Here is a 21,797-nt window from a genome sequence, read left to right as displayed (position 1 = left end):
TCTAAGTATTCAAAAAATTACCGCATTGAAAGGGACTGTTCGTGTTCATCAGTCAACATTCGAGAAATATCAACTTACTTTGTCGCATGCTTGAGCACTTCATGTTGTGTGATTTGTTGACCACCACCATTATAGTGAAGTGAGACAGAGAAATCCAGGACGGATTCGACTGCTGCACAGTTGGAAACAATGTTTTGCAATAATCAGCAATATTAAGGTGCTGGAGTGGCGGTTGATGAAGAAAAAATCAGCTATTTAAAGATAAAAGGACCTACAAGTTACTACAGTAAAACCTGTGACTAACGACCACCCCTTGGGGCCAGAGAAAGCGGTCTTTAGTGGCAGGTGGTCCTTAGTTAGAGGTTTGCACCGCACAACTAAATATGAATGTGAGACCGTCCGTGCCCAGGCTGGTCGCTAGTCACGGTGGTCTTTAGTTAAAGGTTTTACTGTAGTTATGACTAACAGTCCACCAAGGTAACGTGATAATAGGGAGGTTTCGCTCTACGTAATTACGTATGAAAATCCGTATGTGGTACGCGCCGGGGAGCGAGGGCAACTTTCATACGTAAATCTCTCTACGGATTTCCGTAGGAAAGCTCTTTCCTACGTTGGGTCCTCCGTAGGACTTTTTGAAATATGTTTCGCATTTTCCGGATTTATCCATGGCAAAGTTTAAGCCGCGCGAAACGCAAGGTGAACACACCGTACACCACGTGCAAAATAAAATGGGAAACGCGGATTCGGTTCGTGGTGCATGCAGTGGGCGCATGCAGCCAACGCGTCTCCAAAGCAACAAGGCATGTTTAGCAATCGTGGAGAAATCACGTAGAGCGAAACCCAGCAGCTCTGATTTCTTCGTATGAAAATTACATGCACTTCCTACGTTATTTTCATACGTAATTCCGTAGAGCAAAACCTCCCATATATCAAGAGTACATAACCCTGTGGAACTGCCTGCACAACCTCTATGCTGTGCTGCGACGGCAAAACTTCACATCACGTGACATGGTTCAAAAGGTTATGCTGGCAAACAGTGCAAAGTGGACACAAGAGAGTTGTACCCAAAGCTGGGCTGCGTACAATCCTGTATCTATCATGCACAGAGTGCAAATAATGTGTACGGGTTCATCACGTGATGTGAAGTTCTGCCGTCGCAGACCCCATAGCTGGAGTTGCACACTCTTGGGAGTTATGTACTCTTGCTAATATACAGCCAGATAGTGCGACAACAAGCACAAAACCGTGTGACAAGGACATTGAGACATTCGAAGACCTTTTCATTTAAGATATGAGCATTCTATTGCAGGGCTCTTCTCTTGCAAAGCTTGATAGGATAAGAGCTGACTGGAAGAGAGGCACAAGTCTTTTACAACATTCATGCGTCCAATCTTACGTATTTGTAATTTTCATATCTGCCTTTTTGCATTTAGAATGCGAATGTTCAAAACATGGTTCAACCGGAACCTCATGCTTCTCATCGGGACAGTGTACATGTAAAACTGGCTATACTGGCTCAAGATGTGACCAATGCACAAGCTCAAGCCAGTACTATTCCGAGACATCTGGATGTGTTGGTAAGTTGACAGGTGTTAAACCGCTACGAGTAGCATATGCATTCACAACGACGATAACTACATTTAGAAGACTGTTTATTGACACGACGACAAAACACAACTAGACATGACAAACTGAAGACGAAGACTGCTTTTCACACCACAGCAACACGCGCATGCATCAACATGACGTACACACGACGTACACAAAATAGCGTACTACAACAACAATGCAGCTCCGCCTGGGAATGTGAATTCGGCATGCTTAGTCCATCGCTATGTCTGTCAGCAAATGTGGAGGGCCCCTACCAAACATATAGCCTCTTGCCTGGTACATTATGTCCTGTGGATATTATGGGCCATTGCCTAATCCAGTGTTATGGGCCATTGTTGGCCTGCTCTATAGTTTTGAACCAAATTGGTGGCCAACCTTCTTCTTTTCTTTGCCAATATGTTCTGACTGGGTCACCTCCACTGCACGGCATTACTTTCCTTGATGCATGTGGGAGTAGTTCCTTCATCTCTGCTGTTTCTTTCTTTTACTATGCAGACCTGGCACCAGGCCTTTATGCTTCTGGTGGTGCTGATCTTGGTCTTCATGTATCTTTAAGCCAACCATTCTACTTTGGACAATCGTATGAGGCACACACCAATGTTACGGTTAGTTGAAAGAGAAAAGTAGCTAGCCGTTTTTGGCACTAGGTGCTATCGTTTTGTAATGGCTATGGCAACTGCAAGTACCAGGGTTCTAGCCAAAGGAGGGTAGGGGGCGCAGTGCCCTCCTACTCTGATTAAGTGCCCTCCTGTAAAAAAGTGCCCCCCCCCCCCACACTCATTTGTCGTTTATTTTTATTTTTATACCATTCAACGAAAATGCAGTCAGTATTAGAGGGTTCATAAGGCACACTTGTCAGGGATGAAGTCGGGGGTTCCCCCGTCCGTCGCATTTTGCATGGCAAGACGATTTTGGAAAATGGAAAAAATGGATTATGGAAACTTGATGCATGTGGATTCTGTAGTACGAGTGCAAGATGAGAGCACTTGTCACTGAAGAATGCAAACGCCTGTATATCCTGTCTCTTCAATTTTGAGGGAAAGACACAAACAATAAAAAATAAAAATAAATATAAACACAGTTCCCATGATGAAAAATGAAACATATGGGGTTAACGCATCTGTCAGCAGGAAGAAGTTAGGTGAAACATTCGAATCTGACGTACAATTGCTAGTAGCTAGAAGTAGGGGCTAGCTGGACAGATCCAGGGGACATGGGAAAGTTGAGATCCAGTAAAATCAAAATCAAATTTCATGCAGAGTCAGTACATCTGTTTGCAATATCCAGCCAAACTTTCCGATCACTGCCTACCTGTTCTGCTTCTTGTAGGGACATGTTGATAAAGATACAATATTATAATAAATCCGAACTTTGTTGTGTTATTAACAGGTCTCACGAGATGGATTTTTGTCTTTCAAACCATTTCCTGGAAAAGACAACTTGCCGCTGTATGTATCAGACGCTTCAACAATTGTGGCTCCATTCTGGACTCCAGATGGTGCAGGATCAAACTGTGATGGTACTATTTCCACAAAACTTGCTGATGACACAACCCTTGAGGCAATAAACAAAGACATCAACAGCATCCAGAAGCCATCTCAGACATTTGCTGCTACAGAAGCTCTGATTGTGACTTGGAGTGTTATTCGCCAGTCATCCAACTATAAGCAGGTGGGTACTGTGCGTCGTTAGTAGACTTATTACTGTCAATTTCGTGCAGTTATCAGTCAATATGTACATGCTTAGCCCCCCCCCCCCCCCCCCCCACACAAACACACACACACACACACACACACACACACACACACACACACACACACACACACACACACATACTTGTACTTTTTTGCTCACTGCCAAAACTGGTCACGTAGGTCTCCCCGGGAGAGGGGAGAGAGACTCAAAAGGAATCTTGAAAAGATGATTCAATTGGCTATTGAACCGCCCAACGGCCAACACCCCCTGAAATCTCCAAAACTCTGGGTGGACTTGAAAATGATCCCACTTATGGGCTCACCGCACCTCAGTAAGTGGGTGAGGACAAGGTGAAGAAAAAGGATTGACGGCATCAGGGTATCCGTCCAGGGGTCCAACTGCAGTTACCCCTGCACCCAGTGAATTTAATACTTGCTACTAGTGTGGGTGGCCAAATCAGAGTGGATCTGATATAAGCTTCACAAGCACCATAGATTACACAAGAGTTAATCTAGCTAGAAGCAGTCCATGGTTAACAGGTATGTATACTTCAAATAGAAAGTATATGAACCCTGGAACCAACAAAGGTGGCAGGTACAACATTACACCTTCAAGCAGCCAAGCCCGTTGGCAGCAGACCCAACGCAATCAGGCATACGTGTACCCACCAACCGAACTAGCTGGCACACACACACACGACTGATCCTGTATACAGGTACTTACAACTTGTTCATTTCTCTGGTTTTTCCATTACAGGTGAACACATTCCAAGCAGTAGTTGCAAGTGATACCTGTCAATCATTTGCAATCTTCAATTACCCTGTTGGTGGCATTCAGTGGAGTGGAGAACTCAGTCCAGCTGTAATTGGTGCAAGAGGCCAGTTCCACCCTCTGTCTGGCCTCCACAATGCCAGTGACATAGATAACCCGTCAAGCAGATTAATCTACAAACTTACACCTGGCTGTAGTGCAAATTTACTCAACCAAGTAAAGTGCAGGGCAACACCAGCGTTCAGTTCGTTGAATGTCAACTCCGATGTATACCCAGTATGCCCACAGTCAGAAACCAGCATCAAAGTTCAAGAAGCATTTTCTTCTTATACCTCAGTGACAAAGCAAATTTGCTATCGCAGCACCCCGGTGCCCTTAGCTGGTGTTGCCAACGTTTCAACTGTAAGTTCTGAACATTTTCAGCATATTCAGTTTGAGTTCTGGCAAGACATGACCGTAATCCCAGTCTACTAGATCTGGTTTCCTTCCAGCTGCGCGCAGTATTTCAAGCTCTGTTGCTTATTTCATATGATTGCAAACTGCTCATCAACACCAAAAAGGTTGTTTTACTCCCACTTGACAAATGGCGACAGCCTTCCACTAAGTCTTATTCCAAAAGCAAGACTCGAAGTTTCTTCAATTTTGTCTGGTTGATTTGTTTGATTTCAGGGTGTTTAAAAAAAAGGATATTTGTGCAAGTGCTGGAAATTTTTGGTCTCTGTGTATCTAGATGCGACCTGCTGGAAAAGCTTGCCTTGAGATGTTTAGGATCTCCTTGTGATACATTGGCACAGTTATCTAGTTTCTCACACTTTGTATTCTGTTTCTTCTGTTTCTCTTGCCTGTATACACCTTGCTACAGGTGTGCTGCTACGAGAGGGAGTACCTAAGTACAGCCTCTCATGGACGAGCATATGTCCAGCTGTCTGACATGGATGAGACAGCTTTGCTTGCCTGTATTCAAACCAATTCTCAGTACTTTTTGTCCTATTTTTATTCTCTTCGCCCTGCTCCGTATAGCACTGAGACTCAAGTTTTTTCAGGTGAGTACCGTAGGAGTTGAAAGTGTGACGAGTCTAAAGTTAAACGATTTGCAAAAATTTCCCACTTGGCGAGCACAAAGTTTAACGACCCTGCCATCATGCCATCACACACCTGTCTTCTGTTTCTCTAGCAGAGAAGGAATAACATGCATGTAACGTTTCTTGAGTTAGTGATGGATTTTTTCTCGTTAAAACGTAGACGTTGTGCCCCATTAGAGATTCACCTCTTACAGTAAGTGTGCTACTTCATTTAGCAACTGGCATATTTCACGCGCATGTTCATAAGTGGCTTACCTACTTGATCCTGATGTAGGCCAGGCCATTACTATTCCCACTGCATACGTGCGTAGTTAAGACCATTCGCATACAGTAAAACCTGTAACTAAAGACCACCATCACTAGCAACCAGCCTGGTACTACCGACCACTTCGCCAGGCACGGACGGTCTCACATTCAAAATGCACTGTGACTAGCAACTACCTGCTGAACGCGACCAGCGACCGCCTTTTCTTGTCCCAAAGACGATTGTTGACCCGTAACTAGCGACCGTGCTGTAGGAAATCAAATGTTGCTCGTGAAGCTCCTTCTTGAATTTTGGCTGATTTTTCATGGTCCTGATTCCTGAAAGGAATCTTTCGATACTACAGCTGAACAAATGAACACAGGTTATTTTGAGTGTGGAGTCGGCGTGGACTCACTACACCTGTCAAGATTTCAAGCGCTGTCAAGAATAAACATGATAGGAAACGTAGTTGGAAGGCCGTTGGTTAGTGCTATCGAGCAATGCTCAAGCTGACTTTCATGCCTTGGAATGTCTCAGTACTCCTTGTCAGTTTTGTGCTACTAGTAGATTGTGCACGATTGACTGTTCAAAAATCTGATTTAGTTGGTGGACTCGATCGCATAACTTGTGCCCATGTTTTTCCATGTTACAATTTTTCCTTGGCTCACCATCTGAGTTCTTAATTCTCCATTCTTTTGTTTCTTGTCCAGCAACATCTTTTGGTGATCCACATGTGTCCACCATCAGGAACTTTACATATGAGTTTCATGCTACCGGCGAATTTATTCTGGCATCAACTAGTGCCCTCATGGCCAATAAATTGAGATTTAGAGTATCAGCTCGTTATCAAGTTAATCCTCCCAATACATACGGTGCCACATCAGCAACAAGACTGGCCTTTGAGATTGGTAAAGAGTCGATTCTGTTCTTTGTGCATATTTGTGTAATGTGACCGTGATGTTGTTTCTTTGAATGCGCCTTAGCTGTTGTACGCACCCGGTGTGCATTATTTTTGGTACGTTGCTTGTTTGTAGTGCTTTTACTTTCTCTTTTTGTTGTATTGTCTTTCCAGTTTGCTTGTGCTTTCTCATGTCAACTTAGCTTGCATTTGCTTGGAGTTCAACGTGTGTGCAGCATAACTGGCTTCTACTAGTACTATTGTGCATGACTGATGTTATAGGAGCACCTGATGGGTATATTACTGAGTATTTTTCTCTCCTTCACATTTACACAAGCACTTTCATTGCTTCCTCTTCAGATAGAAGAAACTAACCAGCACAATACAGGTGACATAAGCAGCAGTTGGTAGATCAGTGATGATACACAAACACAGAATAATTGATAACGTAATGATTCTCACCCACACATTGAAACATAGCGAATTCTGCAGTCTACAATCAGTCACTAGCGATGTACATGTGAAGAGGTGTGATCAGCATGATATGTATTGTGACAAAACTAGACAATGAATGAACTGAACTAACGATGTGTAGATATCCTGCCTGGGCATGACTGTGTTCTGTTTCTGTGTGCATAGGTTTGGCTTTCTTGTGTGAATGTAGACAGCCTCCAAAAACATTTAAAAGCAACTGAGCCCTACTTACATACTTGCCTGTATCCACCTGAAGAGAAGGCAATAAAAATGCTTGAGGAAATGTGAAATATTGCAGCGTGTTTAAATCCTTAATCTGATGAAATTCCTGAAGCCTTTTTAAGAATATACCTGTGTTGGAGTGTGATTGCCTTTGAAACTCGTTTTTTTCTTTCAGGGAAAAATTCACCCTATGAAATGTACTTAAGTTCCACCGGCAGCATTATCATCAGTCAGAGTGGTTCGGATATCACCAACGATGTTGCTAGTGGAAATGTTCAATATCTGAGCTTCAGACAGCCCAACATTGCATTGGTTTCGGTTGGCAGCATAGCAGCCGCTGTCAATGTGCAAGCTGGTGTTGCCCTCAATGTAGACTTACAAGGTATGGTTACTGATACTTTTTGCCTTTTTCTAAGCACACACAAGCCCATCCTGATCTTTGTATGGAACATCAGAATATGCCATAGCCTCATGTCTTTGTAAGTGGAAGAATAATGTCAACCCTTCAACTGTCCATGCTGGTGTGTGTGTGTGGGGGGGGGGGGGGTCGGGAGCGAGCTAGAGAGGGATCTGAACGTTATCTGATTTGTTTTACACGTGTTCATTACTACTGTGTTTGAACTACCATCCGCAAAGCAACTGTCAATGTTTTTTTCTTCAGTTTACCGGAATCAGATTTCGCAAATTTCCGGCCTCTTGAACATCGAGAATGATCTTTCCTCTACCGGAAACAAAACTGCTGTATTCAGGACAGCTTATGCACTGTGTAAGTGGGTCACGTTTTGGTACTGCTGGCTGTGGTCATCACTTTGCTCTTAGCAATGCTCATATGTCGTATCCGTCCATTTTTTTTTTTTTTGGTTTGCTGAGACCGTTGCATGTTTACTCATCACAATAACTCATATTATCAGCTACTTGTAGGTGATATTATTCGTTTACAGTTTGAAGACCCCAGTGTCATTGTTCTGCAAGGAATTGCTCATGTGATAATGAAGCTGAAATTAACAATTCAACAAGGCATGCTATCATAGGGTACTTTCTCATTTGCTCTATCCAACTTGACCAAATGAGGCACAGTTTCACTATTATGTCTGAGCTGCAATGTTCCCATTTGAATAGTGCATTGTTCAAGCACTCTTTTTAACATGTGCAGGCTGAGTAGGCTCTACTGCTCACTGGTGTATATATGCCTGGTCAACTTTGCCTGTGCCTACAGATCACCTTAATAATACGGACAGTCCTTTCACATATGGGTCTGGAACTTATGCAACATTCAACCCTCATCCTGATATTCCACCCCCTGTTTTTATTGGAGATCAGATTCCTAAAAGTGCAGTGCAACCAACCTTCTGCAATGGGAATCAGCAGTGCTTGTTGGATGTTGCTGCCACTGCTCAAGAAGGCTTTGGCCAGGCAACACTCGACTTCAAGACACACTTTGATACTGTCAGTAGTCTCATTGGTAAGTTCATGGCACCTGCCCGTAAACAGCCCTCTGTATTGAAATTTTCTCGGAGACAAAAATGGAACAAAAGTTACAAAACTTGATAAAAGAATGAGAAATGGCATCAACATGTATGGATGATCGCGGTTGGTGGTTGCTGAATGCAACGTCCGAGCCTAATGACAGAACCAACATTTCAAAGTACAATAATGCTCCTATGAAAGTACTTGTATGTGTTTCTGCCTTTCATCACTGACTTGCAATTTCTGCGTGGTGAAAAATTGACTCAACCCTGACCACTGTATGCTTCCGAAGATAGTGTTCGAAGTTGTCCCCAGAAATAATATTTGTATGGGGATACATTTTGTGGTATTTATGGCCGCTTGAAAGTACGAAAAACACAACATTCCACACAAGTACAGCAAAAAAAGCATACTGTAAGCCGGGAAACGTTTGCGCCGGCTTTAGTTTGCGATTTGCGAGCACAGGCACATTTTCACCTGGAGATGCTTGTAATTGAAATCAATTTCCTCATTTCGTTATTACAGTTCTACGTTTCACACTCCCTTACTTTTACAATTTCACACCCATCACGAAAACCGCGAAGGATTCCGGGTTACAGTAAGCATCCCCCAGCATCCTCATTGTTTTCAAGCTGCAAAAGAAGTCACACCGGCCACATCACCATCCACTGAAAATGGCAATACCAACAAATGTTCCGTGCCATACACGGAAGACAATGGAAGTGAGGTTTTGGTAGTGTGGGTCAGGGTGGCTTCTTCTATGAAAATATGTGATCATGTTTTTCTTTCCTCATTCTTGAGATGCGTCCCCCTGCAACTTGATGAATCTTCCGTATGTTCTCTTCTTTTTTTTATAATAATGCAATCACACTACAGGCTAAAAAGCTGTTCTTCTTCCTTTTATTACTTTGAAAAAGGTTTGAAGACTCCACATGCTGCTCCCTCTATAGTCTGTAAAATGGCGGTCAATACATCCAGGAAGTCCCAAGTAAGATGTCACTCATCAACTAGTACGTTAATGGCGAGGGATGGATTTGCAAGATGTGACAAAACTGTTTGCAGCTAGATAGAACGTGTGATGTTCGCCGCGTGTTGACCGCTGTTTTAGACTAAGCAACTGAGAACCTTACGATGGCTATACTTCAAAGTACCATTACAGCTATTCTATACGTAACTTTGTCATACCCTGCTGTATCTTTGCTCAGGCTCTGTGCCTCCAACAATAGCCCTGAGTAGCACCACCTTTATTGGAGTGTTTGGCCAAAACAGTACGTTGGCTGTGAAGGTCAATTCAACAAATTCTATCGTCAATCTGTCGGTGCACACACTCAGTGGGTTTGGCAATACTTCTTTGGACATTTCCTCGGTGCTGGTTAGTCCAAATGAACTTCATATCAGCTGGCTGCCAAGTGTCCGCAAGCAACCATCAGCCCTTTCAATCCTTGCCACCGATGATATGGGTCTGACATCCGTCATTGACGTTCCAGTTGCATTGTGTGGCTGCCGCGGAACATGCGCCAGTGCACCACAAAATCCAGTCGCCAAATTTTTGCAGCTGCTTTGCATTTCATGTGACCCTGGTAAGTCAAATGGATGAAAACTGAATTTTCCGTGTAGTGTTGTGTGCCTGTCGAGTTTAGTATTGTTTGGGTTATTATTACTATTACTGTTAGCATTTCCTCATTGAAATGCTACCAGCAGGAAGCTGAGTCCACTGTTAGAGTACATGTATGTATTTCTACCGGAGGATGTACCTCCAGAGTGCTGACAGTGCTCAACACCACAAAGGCAGAGCGTAATACAGAACAGAACAACAAGGACAATCAAGGCTTTGTTGCCTGATGATTGCGTGAGCATGAAACTTGAAATAGCAGCAAACAAGCCTTGATTGTCCTTGTTGTTCTGTTCTGTATGTATTTCTATAATTCTAGTGTGGCTGACTCGATTCCAGTTGGTGGAGAACACCATTTTTTTTACTCTGTACCAGCATATTAACCTTCTCCAATACTCTCCACATTGCCTTGGCTTGCACCTTCCGTTTTAAATGTCACTTTTTCTCTTCTTTGTCCACAGGCCTAACCGGAGATCAGTGTCTGTCCGACATTGATGCTTGCACGACTACACCTTGTGCAGCATTGCGTAACTGCACAGATCTAGTTGCTCCCTCATCTGGTCGACAGTGCTCAGCATGTCCATCAGGCTACACAACTCCCAGCAGTGTTGATGATGCATGTGTAAATATCAATGAATGCACCACAAGGAGTCCATGTGATAGCACTATCAATACTTGCCAAGATACTGTCGGTTCATACATGTGTCCATGCAAATCTGGATATGCTGGCAGTGGCGACAATAACTGTCAAGGTAAGTTCCTGCTACTTTCTAGCCCCTTGTCGCTAGCATTTCTAAATTCTGCTATCACTAACTTTATTGGATTCCCCTGCTCTTACCAACTGCTGGCAAACTCTTCGTGTCCGTTATAGAGCAAGTACAGCAGTGATCTATTCTCTTGTTACGCTGTTATGTGTGTGGCTGTGCAACTCTTTTTGTCTTTGTCTGTTTCCCGCTGCAGATGTGGATGAGTGTTCGGCTGGCAGTCATAACTGTGACGTTATGAACAATGCAGTCTGTACTAACACTATTGGATCATTTACGTGTAGCTGTAAAGCTGGATACACTGGATCGGGAGTGGCAGGCGCCCCATGCCAAGGTACTTGTGATATTAATGTATAAATCTTTATAATTGTTTTCCCTTTCCCTTTAGTCGCGATATGCAACTGATGATTGTGACGAGAAAACGTTCTGGACACAAAACTAGTTTTGTTGCAATGTTTGTGATATGAGCGCGCATTTAATTTGTTCATCGCTATAATTGTTTTCAGTGCAGAACGTTTGTGGATTCAGTGCTGCCAAAGAGGAGAGGCAGGCAATAAGCGGCTTGTGTGGCCTGCAAAACAGGAGAAAGAGATTGCACCCGGCATACTGTGATCTAATGCTGATATGGTGATGGCTATGTCGGACAACCGGCCGAAGCTTGGCACCAGAATAAAAATGCATGCAATGAGGCTCGAAACAAGGTGGTGGATGACAAGTACGGAATTCTTTTTGCGACATAGCGAGGCAGAGCACAAAAAAAGATTCCGGTGGCTGTCGAAATGCGGGACGTGGAGCCCAACATCAACACCAGTTCAGGATGGGATCTCGTATGGATAGCAGTTGTAAATGAGCTTGCTTCTTAGCTCTGACAAGCAGCATACTTGATTTTGATGATTTCGCTGAATGGCAAGAAAATATGACTCGCATATTGATCCTGCGATTTGTGATTGCGAACTTCCTGTCCTAGCTCAACTCTTCCTCACCAGCGTACACTATTGAGCATGACGTTTCCTGGTTTGTCAGTTAATGGTGCAAGAGTTCTTTTTCTTGTGAAACACCCACGAATTGTACACTTTACCACCATCATCTCTCACATGATTATATCGGAGAACGTTCCCACTACTATGATTATGTGGCATGTGACAATTTTTTGCCCAAGGGTTTAATGCTGCATTCCATACCCTCCTAGCAACCTTGTTGTTTTAAAAGTCAGCCTTGCTTCCTTGACTACTTCATCACGAATGTCATAGCGACCAAAATGTTGAACCACAACTTCCAATAGACTGTGCGAAATTGCAGAGTGTTGGCCAGTTCTGCCACCTGCCCTGTTACAATGAAGCTGCGAGAAGCATCGCTCTGAATTTATTTAAAAAAATCCTTATACGCCAAATAATCTGTGAGGAGACAATACTCCTTTCTCCCTTTACCCTTTCTGTGTGTTTTAATTTGTTAGAAGCGGTGAGGCCTCCTGCAGTTTCATACAGAATTACAGATGGAGCGGACTCGCTCCCTTCTATTTACACTGCAACGTTCGAACACATTTCTCCAGAGGAGCCAGTGCCAGTTGTCGTTTCTTCTTCAATGCCGGCGGGAGCGTATCATCCCACGGTTCATCACGCAATCGGTTCGGCCACCTCCAGCCTCAAGGCACAAGAGTGTTCGACAGCAAAGACGCTTCCAGTACTGTCTCCGACTTCTGAGCGACGCAATACAGGACAAGTGCGCAGAAAGGGACTTCCGTACAAGACAGTGCCGGTACTTCTGCGAACAGCTTTGGTCGTTTTCCAGGGAGGATTACGTGCGTATTCGCGCCCTGCGGCGCTGTGTGGTTACGGAGGAGCGCATCCGTACCAATGCAAGGCTTCGATGGAAGGTGTCTAGGCTTCAAGCCCAAGAAGATGCCAGGGAAGCGCATGAGGCATGTTTGCCCGCGTCGTCCTACCAGAGTGGGACAGCCCTGGGTAGTCCCGGCCGGACGGGAATGGAGCATTCTCGGCGAACGCTTGTCATGGACTCGTGTGTAACAGACAATGCCAGACGGGTATTGGAACTGGGACCCGGTTTTGTACCGTCCACGGGCAAGTTAACCAGTCGTGAGAAATCAGAAGTGGTCACCTCCGTAGAACGGATGGCCTACACTTTGAGATGGCAGCAGGCGCGGCCTCAGGGTGTGGACCAGCCAGAGGACGACCACGATACCGGTACCGAGTGTGATCGCAGGCTGTGGAAGCTAAAGAAGCATGGCTTCAAGCAACCGCCCAGAATGAGCCAGGATGGGGAAAGAAAGATGGCCAACTTCAAGGACGAAGTTTTGGCAGCATATGGCAAACAAAGACCTCCCAAGCATAATATGACGCAAGAGGAACGCGACGGACTGAGAGAACTTCGCCATGACCCCAGTGTAGTGATAAAGCAATCCGACAAGAGCAAGAAGCTAGTAGCTATGAAACAGGAACTCTACCTGGAGAAGGCAGAGGCACTTCTGTCTGACAGCACTATGTACAGAAAAGTGGATCTAACTATCACTGCGTATGAGAAAGAGGTTAAATCCATACTGGAAGAGCAATGCACGAATATGGATCCTGATCTTCTGACTGCAATACTCCCTCATGACACACGATTCCCGGAACTATACGGTCTTCCAAAGGACCACAAGCAAAATTTGCCCCTCCGACCTGTTGTCTCTGCTTGTGACAGTCCAGTCACAGGAATTTCGGTGGTTCTCGAACGCATATTGCATCAACTGCTTGCATTTGTCCCATCGCACCTCATCAACACCAAAGACGCGCTAGACAATATCCGCACCATATACCCTGGCCTTAAAGCACCTGCTGGAACGATTCTGGCTACGATGGATGTGGTGGGTTTGTATCCCAGCATACCGATCGAAGAGGGCGTGAATGCCGTTAGTGACGTGCTAGAGCAACACCGTAACAGAGTTGATATGCTCGGGCTGAGCGTGACCCAAGTCAGGACACTACTGAAGTTTGTTCTGAGTCATAACTACTTCAGATTTGGCAGACAGATCTACCACCAGCTAGATGGGGTTGCTATGGGGAACAACCTGGCACCTCCATTTGCCATCCTGTTTATGCACACCATTGAGACACGACTTCTTCAGGACTCACCCTTCCAACCTATTCTGTTCAGACGATACATCGACGATATCATCATCCTATGGACACATGGTAGGCAGCGCCTTCTGGAGCTCATAGAAAGATTCAACGCCAGCCACGAACGTATCAAATTCACGCATGAATTAAGTTGTGACAGTGGCTGCATAGACTACATGGACGTAACGATCGCGGTTGGGCAAACCGGAGAGCTGTCATTCAAATTGTTCCAGAAGGCATGCAGTAGTGGCCTACTGGTGGATTATTCATCGGCAGTTCCTCACCACATCAAGTTAGCCGTCGCTCAATCTCAATTCGTAAGGGCACAGCGACTATCGTCTAACCCCATGATGCAAGCCGAGAGCGAACAAAAAATACACAAACAACTGCGCATAAATAACTACCCAGACAGTATCATATCGGAAGCAAGGGAAGCTGCCAGGAAACCTCGGCGTAGACGACGCGGTAATCCCCGCTCTGCCTTCCTTAAACTACCGTTCAAGTCCGATGAAGTACACCACCATGTGAACAAAGCAATACGGAAATACAAGTTGCCGGTACGTGTCGTATACGAGCACTCGGGCAGCCTCAGGCGTCAACTGTGCCGTTCGGCGCTGTTACCACCCAAGTGCGTAAACGAGCCCAACATTACTGAAAAAAGACGAAGAGGACGTCCACTAGGGCCTTGCATTACCTGTCAGTCTGGAGGCGAACGAGTATGTATGACAAAGAATGTAGTCTACGAATTGCAATGCAAATGGTGCCGGGAAACGTATGTAGGGGAGACGGAACGCTCCTTGGAAACAAGAATTCGGGAGCACAATGGCGAGGCACGCCGTCGCACTCTCGATAAGCCATGGGGTGACCACGTGCGCGACAAACATTCTGGCGAGAGTATAGCTGCTGCGGATAGTGTGTTCTCGGCTGTGTCAGTCCTGGCAAGGGCAGGCGACAGAGCAAGCAGAAAACTGCGAGAAGCTGTTGAAATCCGCAACTTGCGGCCACAAGTAAACACTAATGCTGGCTGGGCACTACTGTGAATATATCGTATCTGGGTATTAATATATCACCAATCCCTTTCGCCACCTTTGTAGCTGACACATTTAGCGCAAACACAGCACGGCACAGTATATTTGCTGCTCCTTTGTAGAGTGCACATCATTGCAAACCTGATGAGGGCTATATGCCGAAACGTTGTTTTAACTACGAAAATGTGTTCGAACGTTGCAGTGTAAATAGAAGGGAGCGAGTCCGCTCCATCTGTAATTCTTTAATTTGTTGTATCTTTATTTGAGTGTGCCTTTCCTGTTTGTCCTGTTTCCAGACTACAACCAATGTCTGCTTGGTGGACACAACTGTCACAGCAGTGCCACGTGTACTGAAGATCCCTCAACTGCAAACAGTTTCAACTGCACTTGTCCTGACAGGCAGTTGCAAACAGCTGCTGGGAATTGTGCGGGTAAGCAACCTTCTCTATTGCTTGAGCCCAAAACCCCTGTGAAGGTTGAACTAATATTAATTTTGGTCTGTGGGTTAGTGATAGTTGTCGTGAGTTGTACAGAGATGATGTTTTCTCAGTTTTGGCCCGTGGCAGGTCTGTATTACAATTGTCTGTATTGGAAGCGTTGTATATTCGTAAGTTGTCCCCCGAACTATGTGTTCAGAAGGGAAATGTTTTGTCACTTCAGTTGTTTGGCGCCAATCCTCGTGAAAGTGTCAGGAATACTGCTCCTCATTGATGTTTTCATTACGCTTTAGTCATCTCTTCACCTTCACCCTGTTTTTGACCTGTGCAGCTGAATTATATTTTTTATGCCACATGTACAGTGTATAGCTATGCTTTTGCTTTAGCTCTACGAGTTGCTGTATTTTGACATTTTTCCATTATGAGAAGGGAACGAACACGTTAGGTTTCTAGCTTTACTTGACGGTGTGGATTTCGTCGGTGCTCACACTTTTTTTACTGGCTTTACTTGATGGTGTGGATTTCGTCGGTGCTCACACTTTTTTTCGAAATTGGATACACCTCCAATTTTTGTCCGTTTTTAAAATAAATTTTGGTAGTCACCTGTATTATACTGTTAATGGAGAAAGTGTGCAGTGGTGATAAAATGAATCATATTCCATAGCCACTAATGAATCAAATAAGTAGAGATTGTTATCATATGGGATGAAATGACCACTGGAAATTGGTTGTTTACCAGTGTTGTTAAGGATCAAGTTTGCAGCGATAGCGACTATCTCACGTGTTTTGGCCCACATGTGCCAGACCACTTGAAATCGCAGTTTTCCATAGTAGATATCTTGATTCGAGTTGTGAGTAGCTTGGCCTGCAGTGCTTTCCCACAATGTTTGGCTAAAAAGCCTCCCCAGTACAGTAGTTGATAAGCACATTTTGCAACTGTTCGTGAGCATTGGGTACAACCATAACGGGTAGGAGACACGTAATTGATGTGATTGTTTCACCCTAAAATTTATCATTTATCATTTCTCTTGTTTTCATGTTGCAGTACTTTCACAACTTCAGAATTTTACCGTTCCAACGATTGTTTCTAATGCTGCTGCCGTCCGGTTCATTTGCACCTTCAATGGTGTAGTGAATGGAGACATTCTCTGGATATCTCCCAATGGCAAGAAGATTGAAACTGTTGCCAGTGCAGCCTTCAGTTCAAAAACACAAGCAGTAAGAATCATTTAAGAATCATTTCTCTATATATCTATCTATCTCTTTCTCTCTCTCTCTCTCTCTCTCTCTCTCTCTCTCTCTCTCTCTCTCTCTCTCTCTCTCTCTCTCTCTCTCTCTCTCTCTCTCTCTCTCTTCCCTTTGACTTGCATCTGGTGATTATTATTTTTTATCCGGAGTGTAGTGCATACCCTGCTGACAGAGGACATCCTGATTCACACATCTACAGTAATGGTTTTCATGATATAAGGAATGAAAAGAGAAGGCAGATTACCCACATTTAGATGAAATGTGTAAAGAAATCATGTGTAGTAGATATGTATACATACGCATCCATGACCTATACCACAACCTGGCTAAATCTCTATATTACCGTTTATAACTGGAACAGTCTTACTATGGAGATTAAATCATTAGTTGAGATGGTTTGGTGAAGTCACAGTACAGCGCTGCACTAGCCACTCACGTTCCATACATACCGCCCACAAGCGGTTCTGCTGACTCATCCCCATTGCATCATTTGCATAACTTCTATAGTGCATTGATCTAAATTATGGTGAAAAAGGAGAAGGACAAAATGTTACAAGTTATGACTAACTGTCCACCAACGTAACCAGATCTTATACAGTCAGCAAGTGCGACAAAACTGAGCCTTCCAAGTTGGAAGGTTGTTGGTTTGCGCCTTGGAGAAGTGTTGGAGCTAGGTGTCAGGTCGCCGAATGTCTCAGTACTCCTGGTCAGTTTTGTGCCATTTTGTCGCACTCGCTGACTGTATAAGATCTGGTTATGTTGGTGGACAGTTAGTCATAACTCGTAACATTTTGTCCTCCTTTTTCACCATAACTTAATTGGCTCACCATCCGAATTGATCTAAATGCTCAACTTAAGACGAGTTATGGCAAAGCAGAATTCGTCATTCATGAGAATTGCAAGTCCAGATACGCGACTGCTCTTTTGCGTTGTTTCAGTGATGGCTACAGTCCATTCATAAAAAGATGGACCCTGCTCTGGCTAGCTCCCGTATTTGGCGATTTTTCGTGATTTTATTATACAAGTACAAGTACACAGTACAGTGCTGCGAAATTTTGGAAAAGGGTCCAACCTCAACTGGGGTTCGAACCGCACAAAGCACTGTTGCAGGTAGAGTCAAACGGAGTGGATTTTCATCCGTTTTTCCCAATTCAGTGCTTTTGGGGCAAAACCTGGCCGAAATCCTAGTCTTGTTAGGGCTTGCTTTTTGGAGAAATAGACTTCAGAAACATAATTGGAAGAGGATTCCACAGGGGTTTGCAGAAAGAAATTCTAAAAAAACTCAAAAGTTTGACCCATTTATGGCCAAAAGCTAGAAGTCCATCTTTTTATGAATGAACTGTAGGTGCCAAATTGCAATGTCCTGAACCCACATGTGACACTGCACACTACGGTTATGCTCTTGGTTTCACTGTATCTGCTGTAGGATATTCATTTGACACTGCACTGCGGATTTGTTTTATGTGTGCACTATTTGCAGCTTTCCTCTGATATAACTGAAGGTATATTGAACTTCACATCCTCCTTTGCAATTGCTTCAAACGGTGAAAGGATAATCCCTGATGGCAACTACACATGCACGGCAACTAATGACCGTGGCAGTACATCTGGTCAAGTTGTGTTTTCTGTTGGTAAGATCATTAATCCACTTAACCTTTTGACTGCTGCTGGGACTAACCCTTTACAGTTCGCCTGTCACTCATGGAAGGATCCATTGGCTTAACGCATCTGTCAATGAAATCCAGGCAGAAGAGCCAACAAAAAAAAAAAGAAAACAAACAAATTCACCAACAAAAGGCATCTCAATAGTGTTAATTGGTCCGCCAAGTTAAAATTGGCGCTCATTTTCACATTTGTCTCAGGAAGAAAATACAAATATTTGAAGCATGGCACGACCAGAAAACACTATGTACATGATGATTGACATGTCAGCAAGCAACGCTGCCGAATATCCAAGCAGGTTAGACGTCCTTTTCGCCAATATCTTCGCTGGAATATGGAGCTCAACACATTCTATCCGGACGGCTGCTGCACATGTCATTTATTTATTTATTTGTATTCTTATTTTACTAGGGAATTCCCAACAGGTGTCATCGCTTTCTTACAGAGCACCCTAAGAACGTCTTGATGGATGATCGAAATTCAGCAGGTGAATTAGAAAGGCGGTAAGCAGGTGGCAGTGCATTCCACCGGTCAGCGCCTACGTCATACAGCAGCTGGTTCGACTTTTCCTCGTCTCGAATCATGCTCAAAGGCAGTTACCTGCCGTGCCTGTCACCTAGCAGCTCAGAAGCTGAGTGAGATTACTGGTGTGGCGTCGTCGCCATACTGCCTTTGTTTGAGGTAAAAAGGCAACGGCGCATCACTGAAATTCTTTTTCAAATCGCCTTCTGCGCTTGTCGTACTTGTACCTACTGATCAGCGACCAAGAGAACCGCTGGTGCTTGCAGCGCAAGGATAGCTTCCGTGTGATGGAGCACCTGCATGTGCTGCACCTAACGCCTTGCACCACGTACCAGTGCAGTGTCGCACGAACTCTCTGGAGCAGGAGGAGTTCTTTTCTGCAAGCTTTCCGAAAGGTATTTTGCACGAGCGAATCCCCAGGACTCGCTGTTTATTTAGATCAGCTCCTTTGCCAGGTCCTCTGTGAGCTTCAGAGTGCGTCAGCCGGATTAGTCTCTCATTCTGGAGATATTGGTGCTGGCATGAGCTGCAGTTTCTTCTCAGCAATTTTCTGGCGTTAACTCTTCACTAGGCGCTGTACTGTGGCAGCACTCAAATTCAAGCTCCAGAAGCAATTTTTCTACACCTCCCTGCGGTAAACAATCTTTACCATCACTGGCATCAGGCAACTGTACAAGTAGGCAGAAACTAGTCTCCATCGCCCTGGAGTGGGAACATTCAGACTTCTTTTACGGACTGGAAATCGTCTTGTGTGGACGGAAATGTCCGTCACTGGCAGCTCAAGTCAAACGTCTAAAACGAGCCGATCGCAACTTCTGTGATGGCTTGTGCTGTCCTTTTGTTGGATGCAATGGTCAATCGTATCAGACAGGCAGAATAACGAAAAATGAAGGGCGAAGATAAGCGCCAATTTTAACTTGGCGGACCAAGTAGAATGTATAGCAGTAAAGAACAACTACTCATTGTATGGCCTATAGATCAAGTTTGTGCAAAGTCTTGCTTCTCTGCTTTCTGAATAAATAGTACCATTGTGACTTCTGATGCACATAACTTCGGAAGCTCACACTGTATGACAGAAACATCCTTTAAAATGTTCTTGTGTTCAGACCGAGATGAATGCACAGAAGGAACAGCTGATTGTGCAGTTGCAGCAACATGTAATAATACCTTGGGATCTTTTGTCTGCACATGCCCACTTGGATACAATGGGAATGGCCGAGGACCATCAGGTTGCACTAGTAAGTAATCATCATAAGTGTGCAATGACTGGGTACACATTCACCTGGCTTGCTGTGCTGCACTAAACTGGGCTTTTCTATAAGGATGTATTTTGTATCATAGCTATGCATTTATGTAAAAAGTAAGTCCGCACATTCGCGTTACCGCCGGTGCCAAGCCACCGTGCTCTTGAAAACATTGTTAAATCAGGATCTAAATGTCTTCTGTTTCAGATCAGGATGAATGCACCACTGGTGTTCACAAGTGTACTGCATCTAATGCAGTTTGCTCTGACACCATGGGTTCTTATACCTGTGCGTGTGGCAGTGGCTTTGCTGGTGATGGTGTAACCACATGTACAAGTAAGTTTCATTAAAATAATGGCATAAGCAATGAAGCAACTACCGGTATCCACGACTGTAACAAGATAATAAGCAGTCAGAATGTGCGATAACAGGGCACAAGACTGATTCATAACTCGTTCCCATGTGTTTTTCTTCTATTTTATAAATATTTCTTACTGGATAAGCAATGACATTAATATTGTTTCTCCTCTCCCTGCTGTGGGGCCCCTGATTGTGCTGTTTTCTTGTTAATAAATTAATATATTCAAGGAACTATTGGCCCGGCCTCTCAGTATAGAGTACTAGGTGCATATGCTAATATCTATGTTTGTTTATGTTTGATTATTCATGTTAGATATCGATGAATGTAGCCTTTCAGTCAGTCCCTGCACTTCACCATTTTCAACTTGCTCGGATACCAGTGGAAGCTATCAGTGTGGTTGTTTATCTGGATATGCAGGTGGTGGAACCTCTGCTAGTCCATGTCAAGGTGAGAAGAGTTGGGAGTTGAAGTCAGTTAGTTGTCTGCACATGCATTAAGTGATGACGTCTTCAATCCCACGACACATTCCTGTCACCACATGCTGTGTGTAGGAAAGCCCTGTGGAAATGAACAAAGAAGTTAAACTGGTACCCAAATGTCTCCCATGTATAGTTGTAAACATTGTGAACAGATCTCAAACCCAGATTTTTGAATTTGAAGTTTGTTTTTAAACATTGATCTCTCCTGCAGGTTCGGCATCCCATCATGATGGCGTTATTTGCAGTTCCTTTTAGCCATTAGAAATCGTTTTTGTACATTATTGTTTTATTGGTATGAATCTACCGGAGGATGCACCCAGTGTGCTGACAGTGCTCAACACTGCAGAGGCAGAGCATAATACACAGAACAACAAGGGCAAGCAAGGCTAATTTGTCACTTTCGCAATCATCAGGGCACACGAGGATGATACTGGCCATGCCGGTATATATGCCAGGAGAGAGTGGGTCTTGTAGCGCTGTATGAAAAGCTGTGTGTGAATGTGGGGCTGTATAGGCATAGATAGGTATAGGCTGTATAGGTATTGGTATGAATCTATAATACTGGAATACTATGTAAGCCTGTAGCTTAGGTGCATTCATCTTCCTTGTTTCTCCCTTGGATTAGATGTGGACGAATGTTTACAAACTGGAGTGTGTGTCGGCATTATCAACAGTGTATGTATAAACACAGTTAGCTCCTATCAGTGTGTGTGCGGTGCTGGCTTTGAACTCAACGGAGATGGAACAGGATGTGTCGGTAAGGATGCAGCATGGATTTGTGGCTCCTCAGCAGAACGATGAAGGTGTTGAGGGTACTTTGGCAAAATATACATGTACAGCTGACTCTATTTACAACAAACGCG

At 44.2% G+C, this 21,797-nt stretch overlaps 1 protein-coding gene across 1 annotated transcript in view; it reads left to right on the top strand.

Annotated features, from left to right (window-relative positions):
• LOC135810453 (uncharacterized) overlaps positions 1–21,797 on the top strand; it is a gene marked incomplete at its 5' end in the record, with an annotated part of 60,845 nt that overhangs the window by 5,293 nt on the left and 33,755 nt on the right. The window contains 19 exons of the mRNA XM_065323946.1: positions 1,434–1,577; positions 2,107–2,216; positions 3,001–3,282; positions 4,063–4,479; positions 4,940–5,120; positions 6,114–6,311; positions 7,173–7,379; positions 7,659–7,763; positions 8,214–8,459; positions 9,670–10,044; positions 10,538–10,828; positions 11,037–11,174; positions 15,278–15,412; positions 16,464–16,636; positions 18,147–18,297; positions 19,957–20,088; positions 20,302–20,430; positions 20,768–20,902; positions 21,560–21,691. Of these exons, the coding sequence (XP_065180018.1) occupies positions 1,434–1,577; positions 2,107–2,216; positions 3,001–3,282; positions 4,063–4,479; positions 4,940–5,120; positions 6,114–6,311; positions 7,173–7,379; positions 7,659–7,763; positions 8,214–8,459; positions 9,670–10,044; positions 10,538–10,828; positions 11,037–11,174; positions 15,278–15,412; positions 16,464–16,636; positions 18,147–18,297; positions 19,957–20,088; positions 20,302–20,430; positions 20,768–20,902; positions 21,560–21,691 (3,681 nt within the window). The remainder of the gene's footprint in view (positions 1–1,433; positions 1,578–2,106; positions 2,217–3,000; positions 3,283–4,062; positions 4,480–4,939; positions 5,121–6,113; positions 6,312–7,172; positions 7,380–7,658; positions 7,764–8,213; positions 8,460–9,669; positions 10,045–10,537; positions 10,829–11,036; positions 11,175–15,277; positions 15,413–16,463; positions 16,637–18,146; positions 18,298–19,956; positions 20,089–20,301; positions 20,431–20,767; positions 20,903–21,559; positions 21,692–21,797) is intronic.

This window comes from Sycon ciliatum, chromosome 2, assembly GCF_964019385.1.
Source record: "Sycon ciliatum chromosome 2, ocSycCili1.1, whole genome shotgun sequence".
Taxonomy (NCBI): Eukaryota; Metazoa; Porifera; class Calcarea; order Leucosolenida; family Sycettidae; genus Sycon; species Sycon ciliatum.
Note: the sequence above shows the minus strand (reverse complement) of the source record. Positions and strands in the feature narration are given on the sequence as shown.